Source organism: Myodes glareolus, chromosome 2 (assembly GCF_982192425.1).
Source record: "Myodes glareolus chromosome 2, mMyoGla1.1, whole genome shotgun sequence".
NCBI classification, from domain to species: domain Eukaryota; kingdom Metazoa; phylum Chordata; class Mammalia; order Rodentia; family Cricetidae; genus Myodes; species Myodes glareolus.
Window position 1 is genome coordinate 40616319 of NC_142027.1, and position 20815 is coordinate 40637133.

General features: G+C 39.5%; 1 protein-coding gene across 2 annotated transcripts in view; it reads left to right on the forward strand.

Annotated features, from left to right (window-relative positions):
• Epha6 (EPH receptor A6) overlaps positions 1 to 20815 on the forward strand; it is a 917499-nt gene that overhangs the window by 874678 nt on the left and 22006 nt on the right. For both annotated transcript variants that reach the window (XM_048422770.3, XM_085685660.2), the window contains 2 exons: positions 560 to 709; positions 16669 to 16862. In XM_048422770.3, coding sequence (XP_048278727.3) covers positions 560 to 709; positions 16669 to 16862 — 344 coding nt within the window. The remainder of the gene's footprint in view (positions 1 to 559; positions 710 to 16668; positions 16863 to 20815) is intronic.

Consider the following 20815-nt stretch of genomic DNA (forward strand, 5'->3'; position numbering starts at 1 on the left):
AAAATAAAAGTTTTCCTACGTCCTCTGCTCTTGTATCATGGTAAAGACTGTTTATGAAATAATGTTATCAAAGCTGAGGAAAAGCAGCAAAATAATGTTCTCCTAAATGTGGAGTTGGGAAGGCTGCTGAGCGTGTTTAACCATTTGTCTTCAATTAGATTTGAGCTTTAGACTCATTATTACTTATAAACGTAATGCAGTGCTTAATGAGTGTTGAATAATATTTAGTTTTTAATGTCCTATAATCTGGAACTTTCTCCAAATGGCATAATAGTGTGTTTAATTGTGTGAATCTAAAGTAAAAATAAATTTCTCTAATGAATAAAATAAAATCTTTCCAAAGTAAGACTTTTCTCCCATTAAAGCTATTTTTCCTGAATAGCAATTATGGGGGGATGGTGATTCTAATGTTTTAACATTACCCCAGTTCTCTATTTTAATTTAAAGTACCAACATTATTATCAAGTGCTTAGGGATTGCAAACAAGAGATATTTAAAAGGGATGCCTGTGTCTTAATATACTTGTGAGCCAACTGAGAAATATCCTATTTCTTTTCAGGGTGGAAAAATCCCTATACGATGGACGGCCCCAGAAGCTATTGCCTACAGAAAATTCTCTTCGGCAAGTGATGCATGGAGCTATGGCATTGTCATGTGGGAGGTCATGTCCTATGGAGAGAGACCATATTGGGAAATGTCCAACCAGGATGTAAGTACATGGAATGCTAGCACAATGCCTTTGGGTGGGAAAATCCTCTTCTTTCTCTGCAGTTGACAGCGTGAGCTGGGCTTTGTTCCTTGCCTGATATACGTCTTCTCTAGGACACTCTCACTGTTCTAGGGCAGCAAGACAATGCTTACCTACAGTTAAACAAAAGAGAGAGTAATGTTGACTTCTTACTCCTTTCTTTCACAGAGCAGTACAGTGCACCACTGCAAAATCCATATCAGCCTATGCTAGATAACACTGAGAAGAGAGAATGCTTTCAGGCATGCACTATCGGTGGATGTCATCTCTCAAGGCTCTTTTGAGATGCATAATCTCTTCTCCAATCTCTCTTTTTGTTTTGGCTTTTTTTTTGATCCTGTTTTATCTGTAGCAATTACATTTGTGGTTGATAACATTACAGAACCGAACACTTCATACCCTCGGCCTCTATGATCTGCCCATAGTCGTAGAGACAGATTCAGAATTACAGATATCCCAACAATGCGAGTGAGGGCAAGGTCAGAGCACATAATGAATTCTCTCACCACTGCCTCATCTCAGAAGCCAGGTTTGTCTAATTAGCTTGCCTTCTTCAATGCCCCCTGAGGGGTTCTAAGGCTGTGGTGAAGGAAGGAGCACTGATGTGATTTTGACTGTCCTCAGATGCAAAGCTAGCTATGCGACTGTAGTCATCCCTAAACACACACACAGCATAGCCTCTGCAGCATCACATTCCTTTGTTCCGTTTACAGCTTACAGCCCCCCCAAAAACCCCCATACCTCACACTTTGCTAGGACACACTACAGATTATTCACAAGATTTGCTTTGTTTTATTTGTTGAGACGAGACAGGGCCTCTCTATGTAACTCTGGCTATCCCACAACTCATTTTGTGTAGGCCAGGCTGACCTGAATCCAACTCAAGTGATCTGCCTGCCTCTACTTCCCAAATACTGGCATTTTATATTCAGGCATAAGCTTGGTTAGATTCTGGCCACAGTTGATACTTCCGCTGACGTGGAGTATCATGCAGCTGATTCCTACTTCATTGTGTGGGTATGTGTTGACTGATCATGGGGAATTCCAGTACCAGATACCTATAAATCAGCAGTAATAAGTAATAAAGTCACATGAGATTCACAGTCATTGTTCTCCAAAGCACACCATCAAACACAAAGCCACACTAGCCGGGTCCCCCAGAACATCTGGAACATCTGGTCTTACACACAGAATGTGCTGCGCCAGCAATCTCTGTGACATACTCAGCACTGGAGCATTTTAGAGCTGTGTCATTTGGCTAGAATCCTCTATTCCCTGAAAGAGTTTTGTCTAATGAACCTTACAGCTCTTCGTGTTACCCTATCACTGTGTGTGTGTGTGTGTGTGTGTGTGTGTGTGTGTATGTGTGTGTGTGTGTAGCGTGTGTCAGTTCATCAAAGCCTTTCCTGAACTTCCTGATATTAAATTCCCAAACTGGAAATTTGACCCTTCACTCTCAGGAGTTCCACTGTGAGTTGTGGTTTTGTTTTATTGTTATTGCTTATTTGTACTTCTTTTAAAAAAGAAAAAAAGAAAGAAAAATCAGCTAGCTAAGATCTGGTAAGCCCTAAATTCAGTCACTGTAATACCTGCTTTATTCTAAACCTGAATGTTGCTCATGTACGTATTCTATTAGAACAAAAATAAGCCACGCAAGCAAATCTCTAGAATCAAGTCCTCTTCAGCACCACCCCTTGTCTAGAGACGTGGTAATAACTTGAATGACTTGTTCAATCATTTAGATTGTAACCATATTGAACTTTTAGAACAAATCACAGCTGGAGAAAGCAAGAAATAACTGTGTCTTCTATGTTGCTTTGTTTGCTATTTATGCAGCTTCCTGTTTGGGGTTAGTAATCCCCTGCCCTTATGGAGTTTATGTTTTAACAGTTAGGAGAGAGACTGGAAAAAATAAATAAGCAAAAAAATGCAATATATGACTTGACACTAATGGGAGTGAAACAAAAGAGGAAGATAAGAAACTTCAAGCTTAGATTTGATTTATTTTATAAAACACTTTCGTAAAAGTCATTCACTTACGTCAATAATGGTCATAATTAATCCTTTGTATTTTATTAATCACATTAGAGAGTCATGCTAATAAAATTAGATCAAGAGAAAGAGCAATTTCCTTCATCTCTTGATGCCTAGATTTTCTTTCCTCTTGGGACACATTGCAGTCACAGGCTTCGGAAGCACAACCATGATGATGTGGACTGTGACTCAATTATGCAGACTACTTAAGCTTTGAAAGTGCCTCACTCAGGTTCGCGACTAAATAATATGAGAAAGAAACGTGTTGGGTTCTTGTTTGATGTGCCTTCTAATAGCAAGAGGCTGTGATTTTATCTCTGCAGAGACACTGAGGGCACTTATTCCAGCAAAGAAAGATCCATGCTCTTCCTTTTCTAGCGTAGGACTCTCCCTCTCTGCAGAGGTGCCAAAGCATGGACAGAACTTTCATAGGGCAGATCAGGTACAAGTGGGGATGCCAGCCCACAAGACAGATTGCTGAGAACAGCTTCTGTGGAGAACGGCCCAAATGTGCCATTTCAGCTCAGACAACCAGGTAAATTGTTCTTAATCGTTGCCTAGAGTAGTCCAGACCCTGTTGTCAGCCTCTCCCTGCCTGGATCATACCCAACAGTTCACCCAGCAGTTCTGGCCATAGATCTTGATGATCAGCCTCCAAGATGACCATTTAGAGGGTGATTTTGTCTATTAAGCCTCATTTGGCTGCCTGGATTCTATCTGGAACAGGAGAAAAATCTACAGTCAGGAATCACCTGCTGACACGGAGCCCATTTGTCTTTGTTCTTAGCATCAGGATAAACTTTTCTCCCCACAAAACCAAACTGGGGTCTCAGTCACTGTGGTTGCACTGTCCTGTGGGTGACCAAAGAATACTCAAGGAAGAATCTGAGAACAGGGAAGGGAAGAGTCGGGCTAGAGTTGGGGAGTTGAATCTTGAAGCCTTCAGATCAACACATTACTAGGTGACAACAGAGTGAGCTAAAATCTTTTATGTGTTTCATGAATACCTTCTGCTGCTACAGGAATGGGAGCTAGAATTCTGTTTAGCAAAACATTTTGAAAGATATCAAATCTGTGATGGATCCCATAACCAGAATTTCCATTTAGAAGCAGAATTAGCTTAGTCAAAATTTCCTGACTACTCTGTGCAAGCACTGTCCATTCCCTGCTTGTCCTGCAGTCCTCATTCATTGGGTCAAGATATAATTTTACATTTGACCATTTCCAACCTAGATACTTTCTAAAAAATGTGATGAGACAGGGAATAAAAGTCCAACTATGTTGTTCTGTTTCAATATTCTATATGCCTTTACTGCATTTTGGTGAGTTTTACAAAGCTGTGGGCACAGTTCAAATTGAACGTTACAATGTTTTATGATTGTTAATGAGCTTAGGAAATTTCAGACAGTTTTTAAGAAATAGTTTTTCTATTCTGCAGACTATGGTGTATTTTATTACAATGAACAATTCTGAGTCTGCAGAATCTGTGTTAGTGAATAATATAATGAGTTTCCCAAAGGTCAGTGGAATTGTACATTAGGGAAGGGAAATGAGAAAAAAAGGCAGAATGCACAGAACTATCCCATAAAAAAATAACAAAATATAATAGCTGGTGCCAGATGCTGAGCCATTCAGCAAGCACTTATTAAACATGTGTCAATCACCGGACCAGGTGCGTATGTGGGCCAAGGACAAGGAAAAGGAAAATCAATCCTCCACTGTGTTAAATGAAATAAACAAGAAGCATAAAGACAGATGACGAACTCTCCCCCACACAAGAAAGCAAAAGGTGATCACGTAGTGCTAATGAGCGGAGTGATACTTAGCTAGACTCTAGGAAGGAGAGCTAAACGGTACATGCGAGAACATCAAGCAGCAAGTTCTGAGCACCCAAACACATGCAGGTCAGAGACACAAGGGCTATGTACACACCTAGAAAACTAGTGATTATGTACTTTGGGTTTGAAGGGTTTGTTTGGTTTGGTTTTGTTTTTTGAGACAGAGTTTCTCTGTGTAGTCCTGTAGCTGTTCTTGAACTAGCTCTGTAGACCAGGCTGGCATCAAACTCAGAGATCCGCATGCCTCTGCCTTCCAAGAGATGAGACCAAAAATGTGTGCCATCATGCCTGGCTTGACTAGATATTTTGTGAAGAACTAGATAAAAGCGCTTTGAAGATACCCAGAGCCAAGAAATGACAAGTAGCTGCAGAGACGGTGCTGACTGATCACTACCTACTATGCACGTGGACAGAATTCTCACTATATCCCATAAACACAAAAGAATGGACAGGACATATTTCCCACTTGGGGAATCCATTGCTTTGATGTAAAGATGAAGTCCTGATACAAGTCTTACACCCAGACCAATGAGAATGACCAAGGGCATATGCTGTACTTTTTAAATGTAATAAAACATTTATGACTACAATATCGTTATTTAAAATATACCCAGAAAGCATGCAAACTGTGCTTTCTGATTATTAATGAAAGAAACCTGACATGAGCTAACTGGAACAAAAGGTTTTTTTTTTAATTATAAAACAGCAGGTCACATAGCACATTGGATCTGCGCATAAAGGGCTTTAGTGTTGGCCTGAGTTTCTAGACTTTCTCTTAAATTACTACATTCCTTGCTGTCTTGTACTCTGGAGCTCAGGATTCCAGCCTAGAAGGAGTAGTATAATGAAATCTTTCTCAAATTCTGAAGGCAATCCAATGTTAGTGGACTCTGGCTAGCTCTGTAGGGCCTCTGTTCAACCCTGACCTAAAGCCCCCTCAGGGAAGTGAGTACAGTGGTTAGCCATGCCAGCCTTCTCCATCCCAAGGTGATGGAGCACTATGATTGCAAATTTTCCTGTAGTCACATGGAATGAGAGGAGGATTCCAAGTTGATAGTAGTTGTGCCGCTAGAAGATGTATGAGGTTCTTCTGTTACCTTGTTTAGTTTCATTTCTGTTTATCCTTTTGAGATATTTGTCAAGAGCAACTTTCTTGTAGTCTCGCTCTTGTGAGACACCAAATGCTAATAGGGTTTTTGTGATTTTTTTTCACAATTAACCTGCATTTATTCTCTAGGCCCATGGATAAGGCACAGTTCACAATGACTATCACAGAAAGGAAAATGCCCAATACAACAGTGGCACAAGATTGCTGGAGTATCATGCCTTGGGGAAGATCATGGAGGCAAAATGGGTAATAGGTCTCAAGAAGCCTCGTACCCCATAATTTTAGGATGTGATGCATCCAATCTTGAGCTATATAACTCTAAGTGTATGGACTTATCAATCCCCATGACCATGTGATCAGGAACCAAGGTACTCTAGCTCTGGCCACTGAAAAAGACAAGAAAATGGCACTGTCAATCATGACTGACCTTTTCTCATTCTCCATGATGAAGTAACAGAGATGGTACTGGCCATGTTACTCCTTCCAAACTGATGCCTACAGTCCTAGTTAACTAAATGGCACTTTTGTGTTGTAAGGAAGGCCACTTGGTTTCCAGACGCCCGGCTAGCTTAGACCCAAAATAATCACACAGAAACTGTATTGTTTAAAACACTGCTTGTCCCATTGGTTCTAGTTCTTATTGGCTAACATTTCCATCTTCATTTAACCCATTTCTATTAATCTGTGTAATGCCATGTAGCAGTGATTTACCAGCAAAGTTTCTGCATGTCTGATCCTGAAGGTTCCATGTCGTCTCTCTGACTCTGCCTCCTTTCTCCCAGCATTCAGCCTCGTTTCCCTGTCTACCTAAGTTCTGTTTTGCTATAGGTCCAAAGCAGTTTCTATATTCATTAATGATAATCACAGTACACAGAGGGGATTCCCACATCACTTTTGCTTCTAGCTTAGGTGAACATGGACTCCCCTAACAGGTCTTACTCTTGTATGTCCAAATGTGCTCCAGTGTCAAGTGTAGTGAGTGAGGCAGTGACTAGCCACATACCTAATGTGTGATGTTACAGGTTAAAATGTTGATTATAAATGATGATACTGAGAAAGTGACTTTTTGGCTTGAGGCAAGAGAGATCTGAGATATGTTTTAACTTGATGGATCCTCAGAAAGCTAGTCTTATACAGGATCTGATCACTTGCAAAGCTCCCCTGAAACTAGCTGCAGTCCATTGAGTAAGGCACTCAATCAATCATAATCAGCTACAATGCTTAGAGATAATTCCCTTGTAGCCAGGGTAGAAGTGGTATTCTAATCTAATAACAGGACAAATTGAAAAGACTAGTAGACCTTCAGGGTCTATCGACATCAAGAGCATCAGTACTTGTGGTGGGGGTCTGTTCTGAACACTGGAGTTGCTGCTTACTAACAATACAAGCCTCTACATACTAGATTGCAGTAGCAATCCCCTACTGAAATAACAACAACAAAAAAGTCTATGGTTAGTGCCTTGTCAGAGGTGGGGGACAAAATTACTTCCAGTTAAGAGCTACTTATAAAATAGCTAGGAAGTTTGGAGTTATAATCCAAGGTCCATGGCTAACTGAACACTTACTTGGACAAGTGGTTTAAGCTTTCTGGTATACCATTTCCTGGAGTTCAAAATAACCAGGTACAGACATTGAAGAAACAAAAGATAACTCATATATACCACCTGGTACATATAAATTTATCATGAGTAGTAAAAGCTTGGATTTTACGGATTTGATAGAAATCACCTATTTTTGCTAGACACAGATTTTTTTATGTATTTTAAGTATCGAACTTTATTAGTTCATTAAGATATTAAACCACAAAGACATGAAGAAGAACATTGTAATAACAGGATAAATATGTAAAACAAACAATAATTTAAAACATGTGAAGACTGAACCTTTACCTATCAATATGTACCTTGTGTTTAAAGCAACAAAATTTCTTAGTTAGAAATAGATATCAGAGTGCTGAAGAGAAGGCGAACAGAAAACAAGCATTTTAGATGATTAGCTCATTGAAACTTCAAGGTAATTCTCTTGGGTGGATGCCATTATTGTCCCCATTTCTAAATAAGAGAAGAGGAGCTTAGAAAGGATCAGTGATCAATCCAGGTTATTGGGGAGCCATGAAATTGAATTTCATGTCCCTGCTTAATTCAAAGTGCCCGCTTTTGTTGCTAATCTGTAAAGTAGACATTCAGGATTCCAAGGAGTCCACATTCTACAACAGCTCTACCTAATGAGGCCAAAGCATCGTTAATTATGCATGCTACCCCATTACACAGAAGTGTTTGCATTCCTCCCTGCTTGCAGGAGGATGCAGGCTGACCTATCACTGTTGAGAAATGGAAAGCCTCCTTGAGGCTTTTTGGACCTCGATGTTAAAATTTTATGAAATGTTCTCTCTTGTTGCTACATTCCTTACAAACAATTTAGTCAAATCTTCACGAATGACAGAACTATCCCATCGCCTGAAACATTTCTCAGGTAGATTGAAGGTAGGGGATGCCTTGCTGCTTTAAAGCATGTGGAGTTTATCTTTCATTTCCGTAAGGCAGGTCAAGGTAATGTATGTTATTTTGATCCAAGTCCAAAATCATTGTAATTTACTACATAATGAGAATCCGTTGTGGGCGAGTAAGCTCCAAAGATGGCACCAAGGGCACGGCGCTTCTTCACGCCAATGCTTGTACCAGGTAATGAGCTTCAGGGGATTGGGGGGAGCGGATCAAAATATGAAGAGCAGGAAATAACCAAACCCACAGAGTCAGTAGGTGGGGAAAAGGCCAGCTTCGTTTACATGAGAAGCAGCCTCAGTAGCACTAATGATCGGACTGCCAGACTGAGAAGAAAGAAAGCCTTGAAGCAGAGCAGCAGAAGCCTCCTGGGTGAGCTATCAGTTAGGCTTTGCCACTAAACTCATCTGTTTTCCTCTAAGGAAAGACATCAGGGAACAAGGAAACATCACTTGAGGCCACAAGGAAGCGTAATGCTACCGCAGTGGTTGGCTTTTTCCTCCTCACTTTTGAAAAGCTTTTGTGTAATAATAATGAGTCTCCCTATACGTTACTTTCTGATGCTCACTAGATGGGGTGACATGGGATGCATCTTCCCGGTTTTTATTTTTGGAAGTGGTGTGGTTGAAAACATCTTTCAGAAATTGAAGAAAGAAGTATGTTTCCTGTATTTCCTGATTGCCCTCCTAATTCTATATCCCTTCTCAGCTAGGGGTCAGCACCACAGCCAAGACTGGAGGATGGCCAGAATTCACTTTCCGAGACATGCAGTGTGGTTTTATGACTCAAACAGTCCAGTCCATTTCAATTTTTTTTCTCTGATTAGATTTTCCAAACTCGACTGTGTTATGTAATGGTCCCTGTGTAATGACCTGTGTAAGATACAGTAAATTGCTAAAAACCCATTCCTATTATTTCAACCTTCCATTTTGCAGAGGGGATTTTTGCCTTGATTTGAATATGTATTCTACTGAAGCAATTTTCAAAATGGTCTTCGTCTTCTCAGCTTTTCGGTAATTCACACTCTTGGTGCACGGGCATTTGGTTGATAGACACCATTTTAACAAAATGAACACTAATTGTACCTGCAGGATGGATGCCTGCTTCAGAAACAAGAATAATAGGGAATACAAAAAAAAAAAAAAAAAAACTCAGCAACTCACCATTGCTAAACAATTCAGCCAGTAAAGTAAGTAGAAGAAACCAGTAACTCGTTACCACAACCATGGAAGTTTTAAGAAAAAAAAAGACGGTTTTCCTTTTCTAACTACATGATCAGAAAAGTAGATAGCCCACAGCATTTACGGTGTTTTTAAACACACACACACACACACGTGCAAAATCATCTACAACTTTGATTTCCACTCAAAAGAAATATTTTTGCCATTTTTGGCTGTCAGAGTTTCTACTTTTGTTCCCTGGGGTCATTTACACAGACTTCACTTTAAAGTTTCCTTTCCGCCTGTGCGCAGCCACTTTTTCACAGACTTTAAATAGTTGTTGTGGGCCAAGGAACTGGAGTATTAAAAGTTGCCCAATATGTTTCTGAATTCAAAATGAGGTTCCGAAGAAGAAAAGTTTATTTTTCCCCACAAGGGAGATCTGGGATTTGAGAACTTGCCCTCTTTAAGAAAATCATTTCAAATGAATTAGTTTGGAACCTAGACTGGATAGTTCTAAAGATGGAGTAAACCACAGTAAGGAAGCTGGCAAATAAAAAATTTGTGTTGTTGCCCAAATCTTCCTAGTTTTTGTTTACAAGGCATATCCTCCATCCCAGTCTGCAGTCTAGTTTCCTTATGGTGACATTTAGTTTCTACTAAATGCAAGAGAGCCCTAAATTGAGGTAGTTGGCAAAGTTCCTTCAGCTTCAAATGGTCTGCATATGTAGCTTCTGGTGCCAAACGTCCACTTGCAGGCACACCTGGGTTCTTATTTCTTTATCAGTAACAGAGCCCCTGTTTGCGGATGTCAAGGTCTTCAATGTTTCTTTATTGTCACTGTTAGAAGCTGATGTAAAGTACAGAAAAGGCACCAGTTACTTCTGTTCCCAGAAGTGACTTTCCTTTTCTTTTCCTTATTAAAAAATAATTACATCATTTCCCTCTGTTCCCTTTTCTCACTCCAGCTCTTCCCATGTCTCCCACACATACCTCGCTCCCTCTCAAAGTCCTGGATTTCTCTTCTTTTATTGTTCTCTACTTTTAAGTACATAACTGCAGCCTGCTGAGTCTACTCAGTACCACTTGCAGTACCTATAAAGTGGAGAGCCCCATCTCCTGCTACTACTGATGGTGCACCATTATGAAAAGTGGGAAAGAAAGAAAAGCAGAACAGCTTGAGCACTGTGAAGAGAGGCAGCTCTGGAGATGTGAGGGTGGACAGGAACAGCCTGACTGATGAGAAGCCTGCGAAGCCACCTGAGGCCTTGGTGATGTCTGGTACCATGCTGCCACTGAGGGCCTTTCTGGGTCTGTCGCCATGCAGCAAGAGTGGTCAAGGTCAATGTCCTAGACCCATGATACCACCAAAGGTCATTCGGTTGTCCCTGGTCTGGCCATGTGGATGTCCAAGAGCTGCGCAGAGCTGGCCTGGCCCCTCACCTGGCCAGGACAGCACAGAGTTTAAAATGGCTGTCCCTGAAGCTACCCCTAAAAGACCGTTTTCAGAAGTCACCGAGCTGAAAATTGCAGCTCCGTTGCTTGACTTGACAAGGCTCCATGCTTAGCAGTGCTAGGAAGACATTAGCAGATGTTAAGGAGTTCATTTCAACCAGCTGAGAGACTCCAGCTGTTTCTTAATGACCAAAGCAGAGGGCTAGACTGAACAGATCAGAGGTGAAGTCTGAGATCTAAGATGAAGTGATGTACAACAGAAGTAATAAATATTGAGATCTAGGGAGAAAATTGCCCGAGGGCTCCAGACATGGAAGCCATTGGAAGACAAGTACCATAACAGCTGGGATCACACAGAAGAGCACAACAAAGAGGACTCAGGCTAAACTTGGCAAATAAGTTGGGGAAATGGCTCAAGTCGCAGAAGAAAATATGTCCTCTACTTCTGTGAATCAGAGGCTGGGGAGATGATGACATAGTCTATTTTTGATGTGATACTGACTTACCTACCAATTTGTTTACCTTCAGTTTTCTTACCTACAATATGTATAATGTACATATGTATCTTTAAATGAGGTAAACTGTGTTCCCAGCTTATAACTTGGCAAAGAATAAGTTCTCAAATGTTGTGTGTGTGTGTGTGTGTGTGTGTGTGTGTGTTAAATAACCCAAGAACTGATGAAAACTGGACAAATGAGCCAGGGAGGTGGCTCAGTCAGTAAAGTACTTTCCATATAAACATGAAGGCCCGAATTCAGAACTCCAGCACTTAGGTAGAAAGTCAAATGTGGCAACACACATCTGTCACCTAGTCCTGGGGAAGCCAAGACAGGAAGACCTCATGAAATAGTTTGTCAGCAAGTCTCACTGAACTGGTGAGTGCCAGGCTCAGTGAGAGACCATGTCTCACAAAATAAGGTAGAGATCAATTTAGGAAGATAATGACATTGACCTGGCCTCCCTAAGCATGCGCGCACACATATACACATACATGAACAAGTTCATACACATATAACACAAATACACATATACAAACCCACCAGATTCATTGTCACTAAAGATCCCAACAAATTACCTTTCTTCCTGGGTCCTTCACCAAGCCCCAAACTTAGGAGTTACTATTATCTCTCACATCCACTGCCAATCTACTTTAGACTTTCCACAGTGAACTGTTCTAAAAGCAAAGATCTAATATCATTCACTTGCTAAAAGTGCTTTCTTCTTTATTGAAAGTCTAAATTTGCATGTGTCAGTATTTGTTGCATCACTATTTACAGTAGATAAGGTGTGGAACCAAACTAAGGTATCCGTCAACAGGTGAGTGTATAAAGAAAATGTGGTATATTTTTCAACCATAAAGAAAGAGGTGATCTCCATTTCAGGAAAATGGATATGACTGAAGATAACTATCTTAATCAAATTAGTTAGCCTCAGAAAGTTAGATATGGCATGTTGCCTCTTATTTGTGGATTCCAGATTTACATATGCATATACACATATGTGTGTGTATGTATGTATAAATTCACATATGCATACATGACTTGAAAGTAGAAGTTAAACTGTCTAGGGAGAGTAAAAGGTGGTAATGAGAGGGTATGGGGCAGACAAGAAGGGTAGGGATCATGTGAGTAATATTCTCAAAGTACGTTAAATACATTAATATGCTCTTGACCTCATGAAACCCAATACCAATATGTACAATAAATATGCATCAGTTAAAATATCATAATTAGTTGAGAATGAAAGTTTAAGTTTATAATATACAAAAGGACTAATAATGTAAGAGATAAATGTTTTATCTCTTATGAAGTTTTAGATTTTTTCAAGACTTTTCCATCCACACAAATCTACTACAAGTAGCAATTCCTATGAGCCCCCATTTGCCCTTGCAAACTTCCACACACCCTGTATGTTCACCTCCCCTGAGCAGGCATCCTAAGGCTGGGCTAGGTTCCACTAGTGCTCACCAGACTCCTGTTTTAGATGATACCTGTCATACTTGCAGGTCTTTGTCCCCTTTGCTAGATTATACACTTCGGAATCACAGATACATGTCATGCTGTGTCACCTTTTATACTAGAATTACAAAGAGTACACTTTAAGTGATTAATATGTATCTGTTTGGGTAAAAATTATTAAATATCCACTAGGAATATACTTTTGTGTGCCTAGTTTCAGGCTACTTTTGAAGTTAGAGTTTTCAGATGTGTGAGCAACTTCACATGAGTCTACTCTTTTCTGTGATTAGGTGTCTTAGATACAAAATGGTGATAACGGGACTCAAGAGCTCTCAACAATTAGCTGGGTGTTTTTTTGCCATCACCATTGCTGTGCTGTCATTGCTGTTGCTCTACAAGATGGATTCCTTTTGGGTTAGACCACTGTCTTGTGCCAGGATTTAAAAATAAATTTCGTAAGATGATGTGTTAAAAAACAGAGGAAACTTAAATGACCAAGAAGTCAGCAAGAAGGAGAATTATGGGACTCCCATCCTCGGATTGCCCCAGAGACAGCTGTGTAGGAACTGACACTCTGCTGGACACATCAAGGCAAAATTTCCATACAGCAACACCACCTTCTTTTCTCTTAGAGAAAAAGCATCAACAGTGAGGGAGTTCCCTGCCTGATAGATGTCAAGTGGTCTGTCTGAGTTTTTATTGTTAACCATTTCCATGGGTTGTCTAGAAAAGTCTTGGGAAAATATAGGTCTCTCGAGGGGCAAGAGGATGATCACAGTGAAACAATGAATATAATGAAGTTATTTTTTAAGGAAGAGAAAGTCCCCTGTCACTTGAATGATCTAAGCAAACAAAAAGATTTGGGGTAGTGTCAGTTGATGATATTTTTGTAAATTACTCTTGCATTCTTCAGGACTTCAAATGCTATCATGCTTTCCTCAGAGTCTATTTGAAATAGCTAAATATTTCAGATTTTACAAAATTATGTTCCTCTATCAACACAAATCAAAAGTGTTTTAATAATTTCTGTTTAGATCATTAGCATTTACTAATAAGTCTGACACTATTCAAAATGAAAAAAATGAAAAATTCAGAGGTGTAATTTCTGCATTTGTGTATACATAGCTTGAGAAACAGCAATAGAAAAATAAATAAAATAAAAATAATAGATGCAATAGTAGTGGTATGCATAAGACTCAGAAACATAACTGGGCAGTAGTGCTGTATGCCTTTAATCCCAGCACTTGGGAGGCAGAGGTACGTGATCTCTGTGAGTTTGAGGCCAGCCTGGTCTACAAAGTTAGCTCCAGGATAGCTAGAGCTGTTACACAGAGAAACCCTGTCTCAGAAAAATCAAAACAAATAAACAAAAAAAATCAGAAACATTCAGAAATAATAACTCAGTTAAAGATCACATTTTATAGACTGCAAAGTAATTTAATTTACTGAGAATACTAAGTTTAGGGCCCAGATAAAAACATTGAAGTCAGATTAACATGTATAATGACAAAGGATAACAGTATTAATGTTTGTTTCATGGTATAAAATTTAAGAGGAAAATATTCTATCATGAAAATCAAAACCAGTATCTAAAGAATAGAAGAGAAGACATCTGGAAGTCACGAGGATTAAATACAGGTCCTAATTCTGCCGCATAATAACATGTGAATCTAGGCACGTCTCCCTGCCTCTCTTTTTATGCTGTTAAAAAGTAGTGATAATAGTAATCATTGTACTGGGTAATTTTAGGCAGTAAACAAAAAAAGTATAAGGACCAAGCACATAGAAAGTGTTCAATAAAGGCAACCTTTTCCTCCCAATGTGACCTCACTTGTCAATGTCTTATTTTGTGCACTTATCCTAACATAACTATGGCAAATTGGCTCTCAAACTCCCAGGGCACAACCTCAAAATTGTTCTCTAAATCATTCTGTCCTATTCTTATAATTACTTCCAGAAACTATTCACAGTAGTTTTGATTGATTTCAAGCATTTTTATCCATTTGTACTTCACTAAAACATGCAACAAAGTGACTTAATCTCAAGACCACTTGGTACCAAACACAGTCGAAAAGAAAGGAAGGAAGGAAGGAAGGAAGGAAGGAAGGAAGGAAGGAAGGAAGGAAGGAAGGAAGGAAAAACAATCATATTCAAAATGTAACATAAAATGATAGTAAACATTAATATCCATAAGGATTAAAGTATTCTGGGACTGGGAAAAATATCCATGAGTAAAATGCATGCTGCTCAAGCATGTGGACCTGAGTTTGTAGCCCCAACCTCATGTATGAAGTTGAGTGTGACAGAACATACTCACAACCCCAGCCCTGGGGTGGCAGGAACTCAGTAGCAAGCTAGTCTGGCCAAGCTCCAGATTCAGTGAGAGAACCCGCCTCAAAATCATAAGGTAATCAATGACAGAAGAAGATAGCTGAAGTCAGTGTCTGGCTTCCTCATACCCATGCACCCGACATTGGATGCATACCCACAAAGTATTACAGTCACAAAAATATCATAAGAAATTCTCTGATACTGAAAGAGTTGAAAGTTAGCAATTAAGAGGATCCTGAAGAGATATTAATGCTTCTGTTTTACAAATTGCATCTGACATATATTTAGAATATTTTATTCTGTCAAATGTGTCAATTTAAGAAGAAATTAAAATGAGATGTCAGCATAGAAAAAACTTCATAGAATACATGTAGATGGTTCTGCAACAGAACTCTTAACAAAGCAAGGTTAACATTGAGATTAATATTTTGGTTGTTGTTAGGGAGTGGATTTGATTGATATCTGTTTTAAATATGTTTGATCCTCTGCTTCTCTGCTTTTAAATTGGTTAAAAAAATATTCCCCCATAGATGATGTAAGAATGAAGGCTCAAATGACTAGCTTTGATCTGTTCTTCAAAAGATAATCTATATGAATTCAGAATTGATTTTATTCCATCTCAAGGAAATTCCTCACAGTAGGAGCTGGCAGATAATACCTTAAACAAGTAAATGGCCTACGTGACATAGCCTTTAAGTAGATTCTATCTGCTTAAAGTCGTTCCCTTGTCATTCTTAATTCTTATGCGGATCCCTTTATCTAGAGCTGGGCAGGAAATGGGAGTTTAAAATAAATTAAGTGAATTAAAATTAACCCAGGTCAAAATTTCGATCCCTCAGCACTGCTAGCTACACAGTGGCCACACACATCTAGTCACCACCATGTCCAACAGAGAGAGCCGCTCTCTCACCAAAGGACAACCTATACAACACTCAGATGAATGCCCCTGTGTTTTTAGGCCTTGATGCTCACCGCTGTTAGCGTTTCATCCTTTGAACTACCTTAGGGCTTATGGCAAAACTAATTCATTGCCAGGTTAGTATCAGAATGAAGGGAAAACCAAAGTCAATGAGGAGATCCAAACTAAACAACAAAGAGAGAATAAGGACTTAAAAAAAATACACTGACCTTATTGTAAGTAGGATGAAAACTGATTGAAGAAACAAGTCTGTCTGTCACATACAGTTTGCCCTGAATGTCTCTATATCATGTTGTTAGGGTTTTAGATAGTCCAGCAAATGCACACAGAAGCTCTTTTTTGAGACTGTGAAGCTGTAGCTTAACTATGTCTACATCAGCAGCGCATGCTTACAGCACATCTTCTTCCCAGAAGGGGTAACAGATGCTATTGAGATATGAGCACTTCCTGTTCAGAACTGAGATATTTAGCCTTGCTTGGGCCCTGCGTGGCATCTTAAGTAGTTTTCATGCTTACTGGTATTTTGGTTTTCACTGCTTGCATATAAAGATGCTATTGCTGAACACACCTCTTGTCACCAAAAGTAAGAGAGTGCTTTGTGTATGTTTGCATTTAGGTTATTTTGTCCATTGAAGAAGGCTACAGACTTCCAGCTCCGATGGGCTGCCCACCATCTCTGCATCAGCTCATGCTTCATTGCTGGCAGAAAGAAAGAAACCACCGGCCAAAATTTACTGACATCGTCGGCTTCCTTGACAAACTGATCCGCAATCCCAGTGCCCTTCACACGCTGGTGGAGGACATTCTTGTGTAAGATGCATAATTTTGGTCTTTCTTCCCCTGACTATCATAATTTCTTTCAGGCCACAGGCAAGAACAACAGGTAGAGGGAATGAGTTTGCCTTTGGTAACTATCTCGTCACTGACCCTGTTTAAACCTTATTTTATTTATCAGCTGAACAGATAAATTACTAACATGGAAGAAAAATATGGATTTTTCACAAGAAAAAAAACTCTGCATCTAATCTGTCTGCATTACTTTATTTACATTTCTCTCATGTGGATCTTTGATATTTCTGTCTCTCTTTATTGATCCCTTTTTATCTTTATGAGTAGAAATTTTGTGCCTGAGTATGTCCACTCTAATTTTCTTTCCATTCCACATTCCATTCCTCTATTTGAAGTGGTGAGCAGACAGGGTAATTTGTGAGTCACCAGAAGTAAAGATTTTCTCTGCTAGTCTGATCACACCTCGCTGCTGTTATTTTCCTCTCCCCAAATCAAAACAGGGTAGGCACTCATACACCATTCTATAACCTTCAGTACAACCAAGAAAATCTACTTACTTCTCTCTGAAGAACAATAAGGCACAGAAGAATGGAAGCAAAAATAACCCTCATCTCCATCTGAAATATTACACTTAAAATATAATCACTGTCTCCTTTTAGACTAGATTATAAATAGCCAAAGCATACCTTCCTGAATCACAAGATGGCCACAGGATACACATGCACATCACTGTGGGTCACAGGTTCTAGTCAGTATAGAGTTTTAGTAACAATAAGACTAGGTTCTTTAAGGGCTGTTTGAGACAGACCTCTTTTTACAGCAGATCATGTAAGAGTTCACCTCCAAATCACTAATTGGCAGCCTCAGCAAAATGAAGCCAAGCATTAAATAGCTAGTGATTCAACTATTGCTGCAGTCCGTCTCCTCTAAGCAGTCCAGCCTGGGAAGCTGGGAGCCAAAGGCCCAGAAAGGAAGAACATGTTGGATTTTATTAGAAAGGCAGTGGACAGTCATTGAAGGATGTTTAAACAAGAGAATGGTGTGTTTACTGTTGCACTTCTGGAAGATCTCCGGACTGTTGATTTAGACTATGCATGCAAAACAGGACATACGATGGGAAAAAGAGCCACGTGTGACTTCAGAAATTCAAGCTATAAAAGTTCAAGGCCAAAGTTATAAAACGAGAATAAAGATGGGATCAGGAGCAATACAAACAAACAATATTAATGTGGCTTGGTCACTGAATAAATATGGAAGGAAGAAGAAAGAAGTGGATATTTGTCATGTTTTTATTGATTGATTGATTTTACAAAAAGTTGGTGGTAAACTTGCTAAGAGAAGAATAGGAAAAAGTTTTGTAGCATGAATGAAATGATTTTGGGGCATTCTGAAACACAGATTCCTATAGGGTGGTCAAGTGGAAATTCCATAGGTACATCACTTCTACATTGAATTTGAAGTAAGAGATCTGGGTTACAGAGCTGAAGAGATGGTTCAGCAGTTAAGAGTGCATACTATTCTTTAGTCAGTTTCCAATACCTATACAGGGTTGCTCAAAACTGCCTGTAACTTGAGTTCCAGAATATATGACCGCCATCTGACCTCCATGGGTTCCAACACCCATGCATGTATACCCACATGTAGACACTCGTGCATAGCCTCATTACTTCTTTTCAAAGATCTAGGCTAGACGTGAACATTTGAAACTGACCAGCATGTAGATTATAACCGAAGGAATTAATGTAGATGACCTATGACGACAATAAGAAATGCAAATAAACAGAGAAAAAGAAGGCTACTATCTAGAACATCAAGATTTAAGACATGATCCCAAGAAAACAATAACCAAAGGAGACTGGAAAAGAAGAGCCAGACAGGTAATGCAGGAAATATAGGCGGACCGACATCATAAAAGCCGAAATAGAAAGCTGTTTCAAGGAATGTGATACCCAAGCCTTCCAAAAGTGTCAGTAAACACAAAGAGGAGTATTTAGCTGGATTTAGCAGGGAGGTACACAGGTTCAGGAGCAGCCTCAAAAGAACAATTTTTAATGACATTTATGAGGTAATAAAGAGGGAATACAAAGTCAAAATAAAGGTCAATACATAGCAATAACTTTTATTTCCAGATACCTGTCTCTGACAGGCAAGATAAGTCGAGAAAATATTTCTTGATTTTTGTTTTCATATTTTCTTGACAATAGAGTTTTCATGCTTTCACTATTGAGAAAACACTAATGGAAACATACCACAAAATAAGTCTACCTTTATGGAAGAAGACATCACATCACACCGCTAAATCAAACTCATTACTCATTACCTTTGGGCTTCTTGTAACCCAGGGCCAACAGACTCCCTGGTGACTATAGCAAAGCTATCTACCTGTGAAGTGACTGTAGTCATCATCTGTAATAGACAGACACAGCACTTTCTTAACTGCATTTTGACACTGTGAGTAATCATCTTATTTATAAAATATTCAGGAAGAATGTCAAATCAGAAAATGACCAAAGAAATGGAAAAAGGATACATAGGTCGAGGCAGATGCAGAGTGCTGACTGAGAGCCAGAGGTCCATGAGGAAGTGACTGTCATTCTCTAAGAGTCTCACCACACACAGGTCGGAAGTTGCATCCTTCATATAAAGTTGTCGGATTGGTTCAATTGGTAAACCTAATCTCTCTGAAAGAAATGGAAATTTTAGTGAGTGATTTTTCTATCCTTGTTCTTGACAGATGCACATGAACTTTTTGTTTTAATATATTTTTGTTTGAGAATCAAAAGGAGCCAGAGTTCCCAGGGTATCATGCCTGAAACCCATCTTTATTCTTATTATCACAAGATCCAGAATTGGATTTCCTTGTCCTCCCATTTGCACCATATTCCCACTACCATCCACACACTCTGTTTCTAATCTCAGGGAACTGAGAAACTTTATTGTAATGAGATGGCCTGGTTGCTTTTGTGTTTATAAAACAACAACAGGCTCCACATGAGAAGCCCCACCATCTCCCAAGTTCCAAGAACACTTGTTTGTCCTAGATTAATGTTGGATTAAGGAAACATGACCATCAATCTTTGTGATTGAACGCCTCTAAAACATGCCAGCTGGGGAGATGGCATAAGAGTGCTTGCTCTTCAAACATGAGCATTAGTCTGAGTTTGAATCCCCAACACCCACATTAAAAAAAACAACTGAGCATGACTGTGTGTGCCTGTATCCCAGCATCAAAGACAGGGATAATAGAAGCTCAAGAGCTTGCTGGCCAGGCAGCTGGTCAAACCAAAACAGCAAACTTCCAATTCAGTGAGAAATCCTGTCTTAAGGCTTTATGGCAGAAAATAAAAAATTTGATGTCCTGCTCTAGCTTCTTCATGACCACATTTATGCAGCCCGTACATTTATGCAGTGTGTGCGCCGTATGTGTATGTGTGTGTGTGTGTGTGTGTGTGCGCGCGCGCGCGCGCGCGCACGCGCGCTGAGGAGGCTAAGTGAATAATGCACAGCCATTATTAGATTCTCCTTTACTCTAGTGTCCCAAACTCCAGGTTTCTCTCATTTCTACACCAACACAAACATTGTTCTTTCATCAAAAATATTCCCATGGTCTTTATTTCACCCTTAATTGCCTTTGTCTCAAGAATTCACTTGAGAAACTTTTGCTCTTTGTCTTGGCAATGGTAATAAGTGGAGGGAAAATTAAGATGGGTAAGGAGAATAAGTAAGGCTATGGAACCCACAGTTCAATAGTTTGATGCCAGCAAATTAGAAAATTCATAAATCGCATTGGTAGCCTTTCCTTGCAAATACCTGAGTGTTTTCTACAGAAAAGATGTTGAGCCAAGGCTTTCAGGACTGGGAAGAGCAGTTCTTAGTCTTTCCTTCTGCTGATATCCCTCTGCCTGACACTTCCCTATAGGCATATTCTCATTTCTCTAGAGCTCCTAATGCACTATTTTAAAAAGTATGGACAT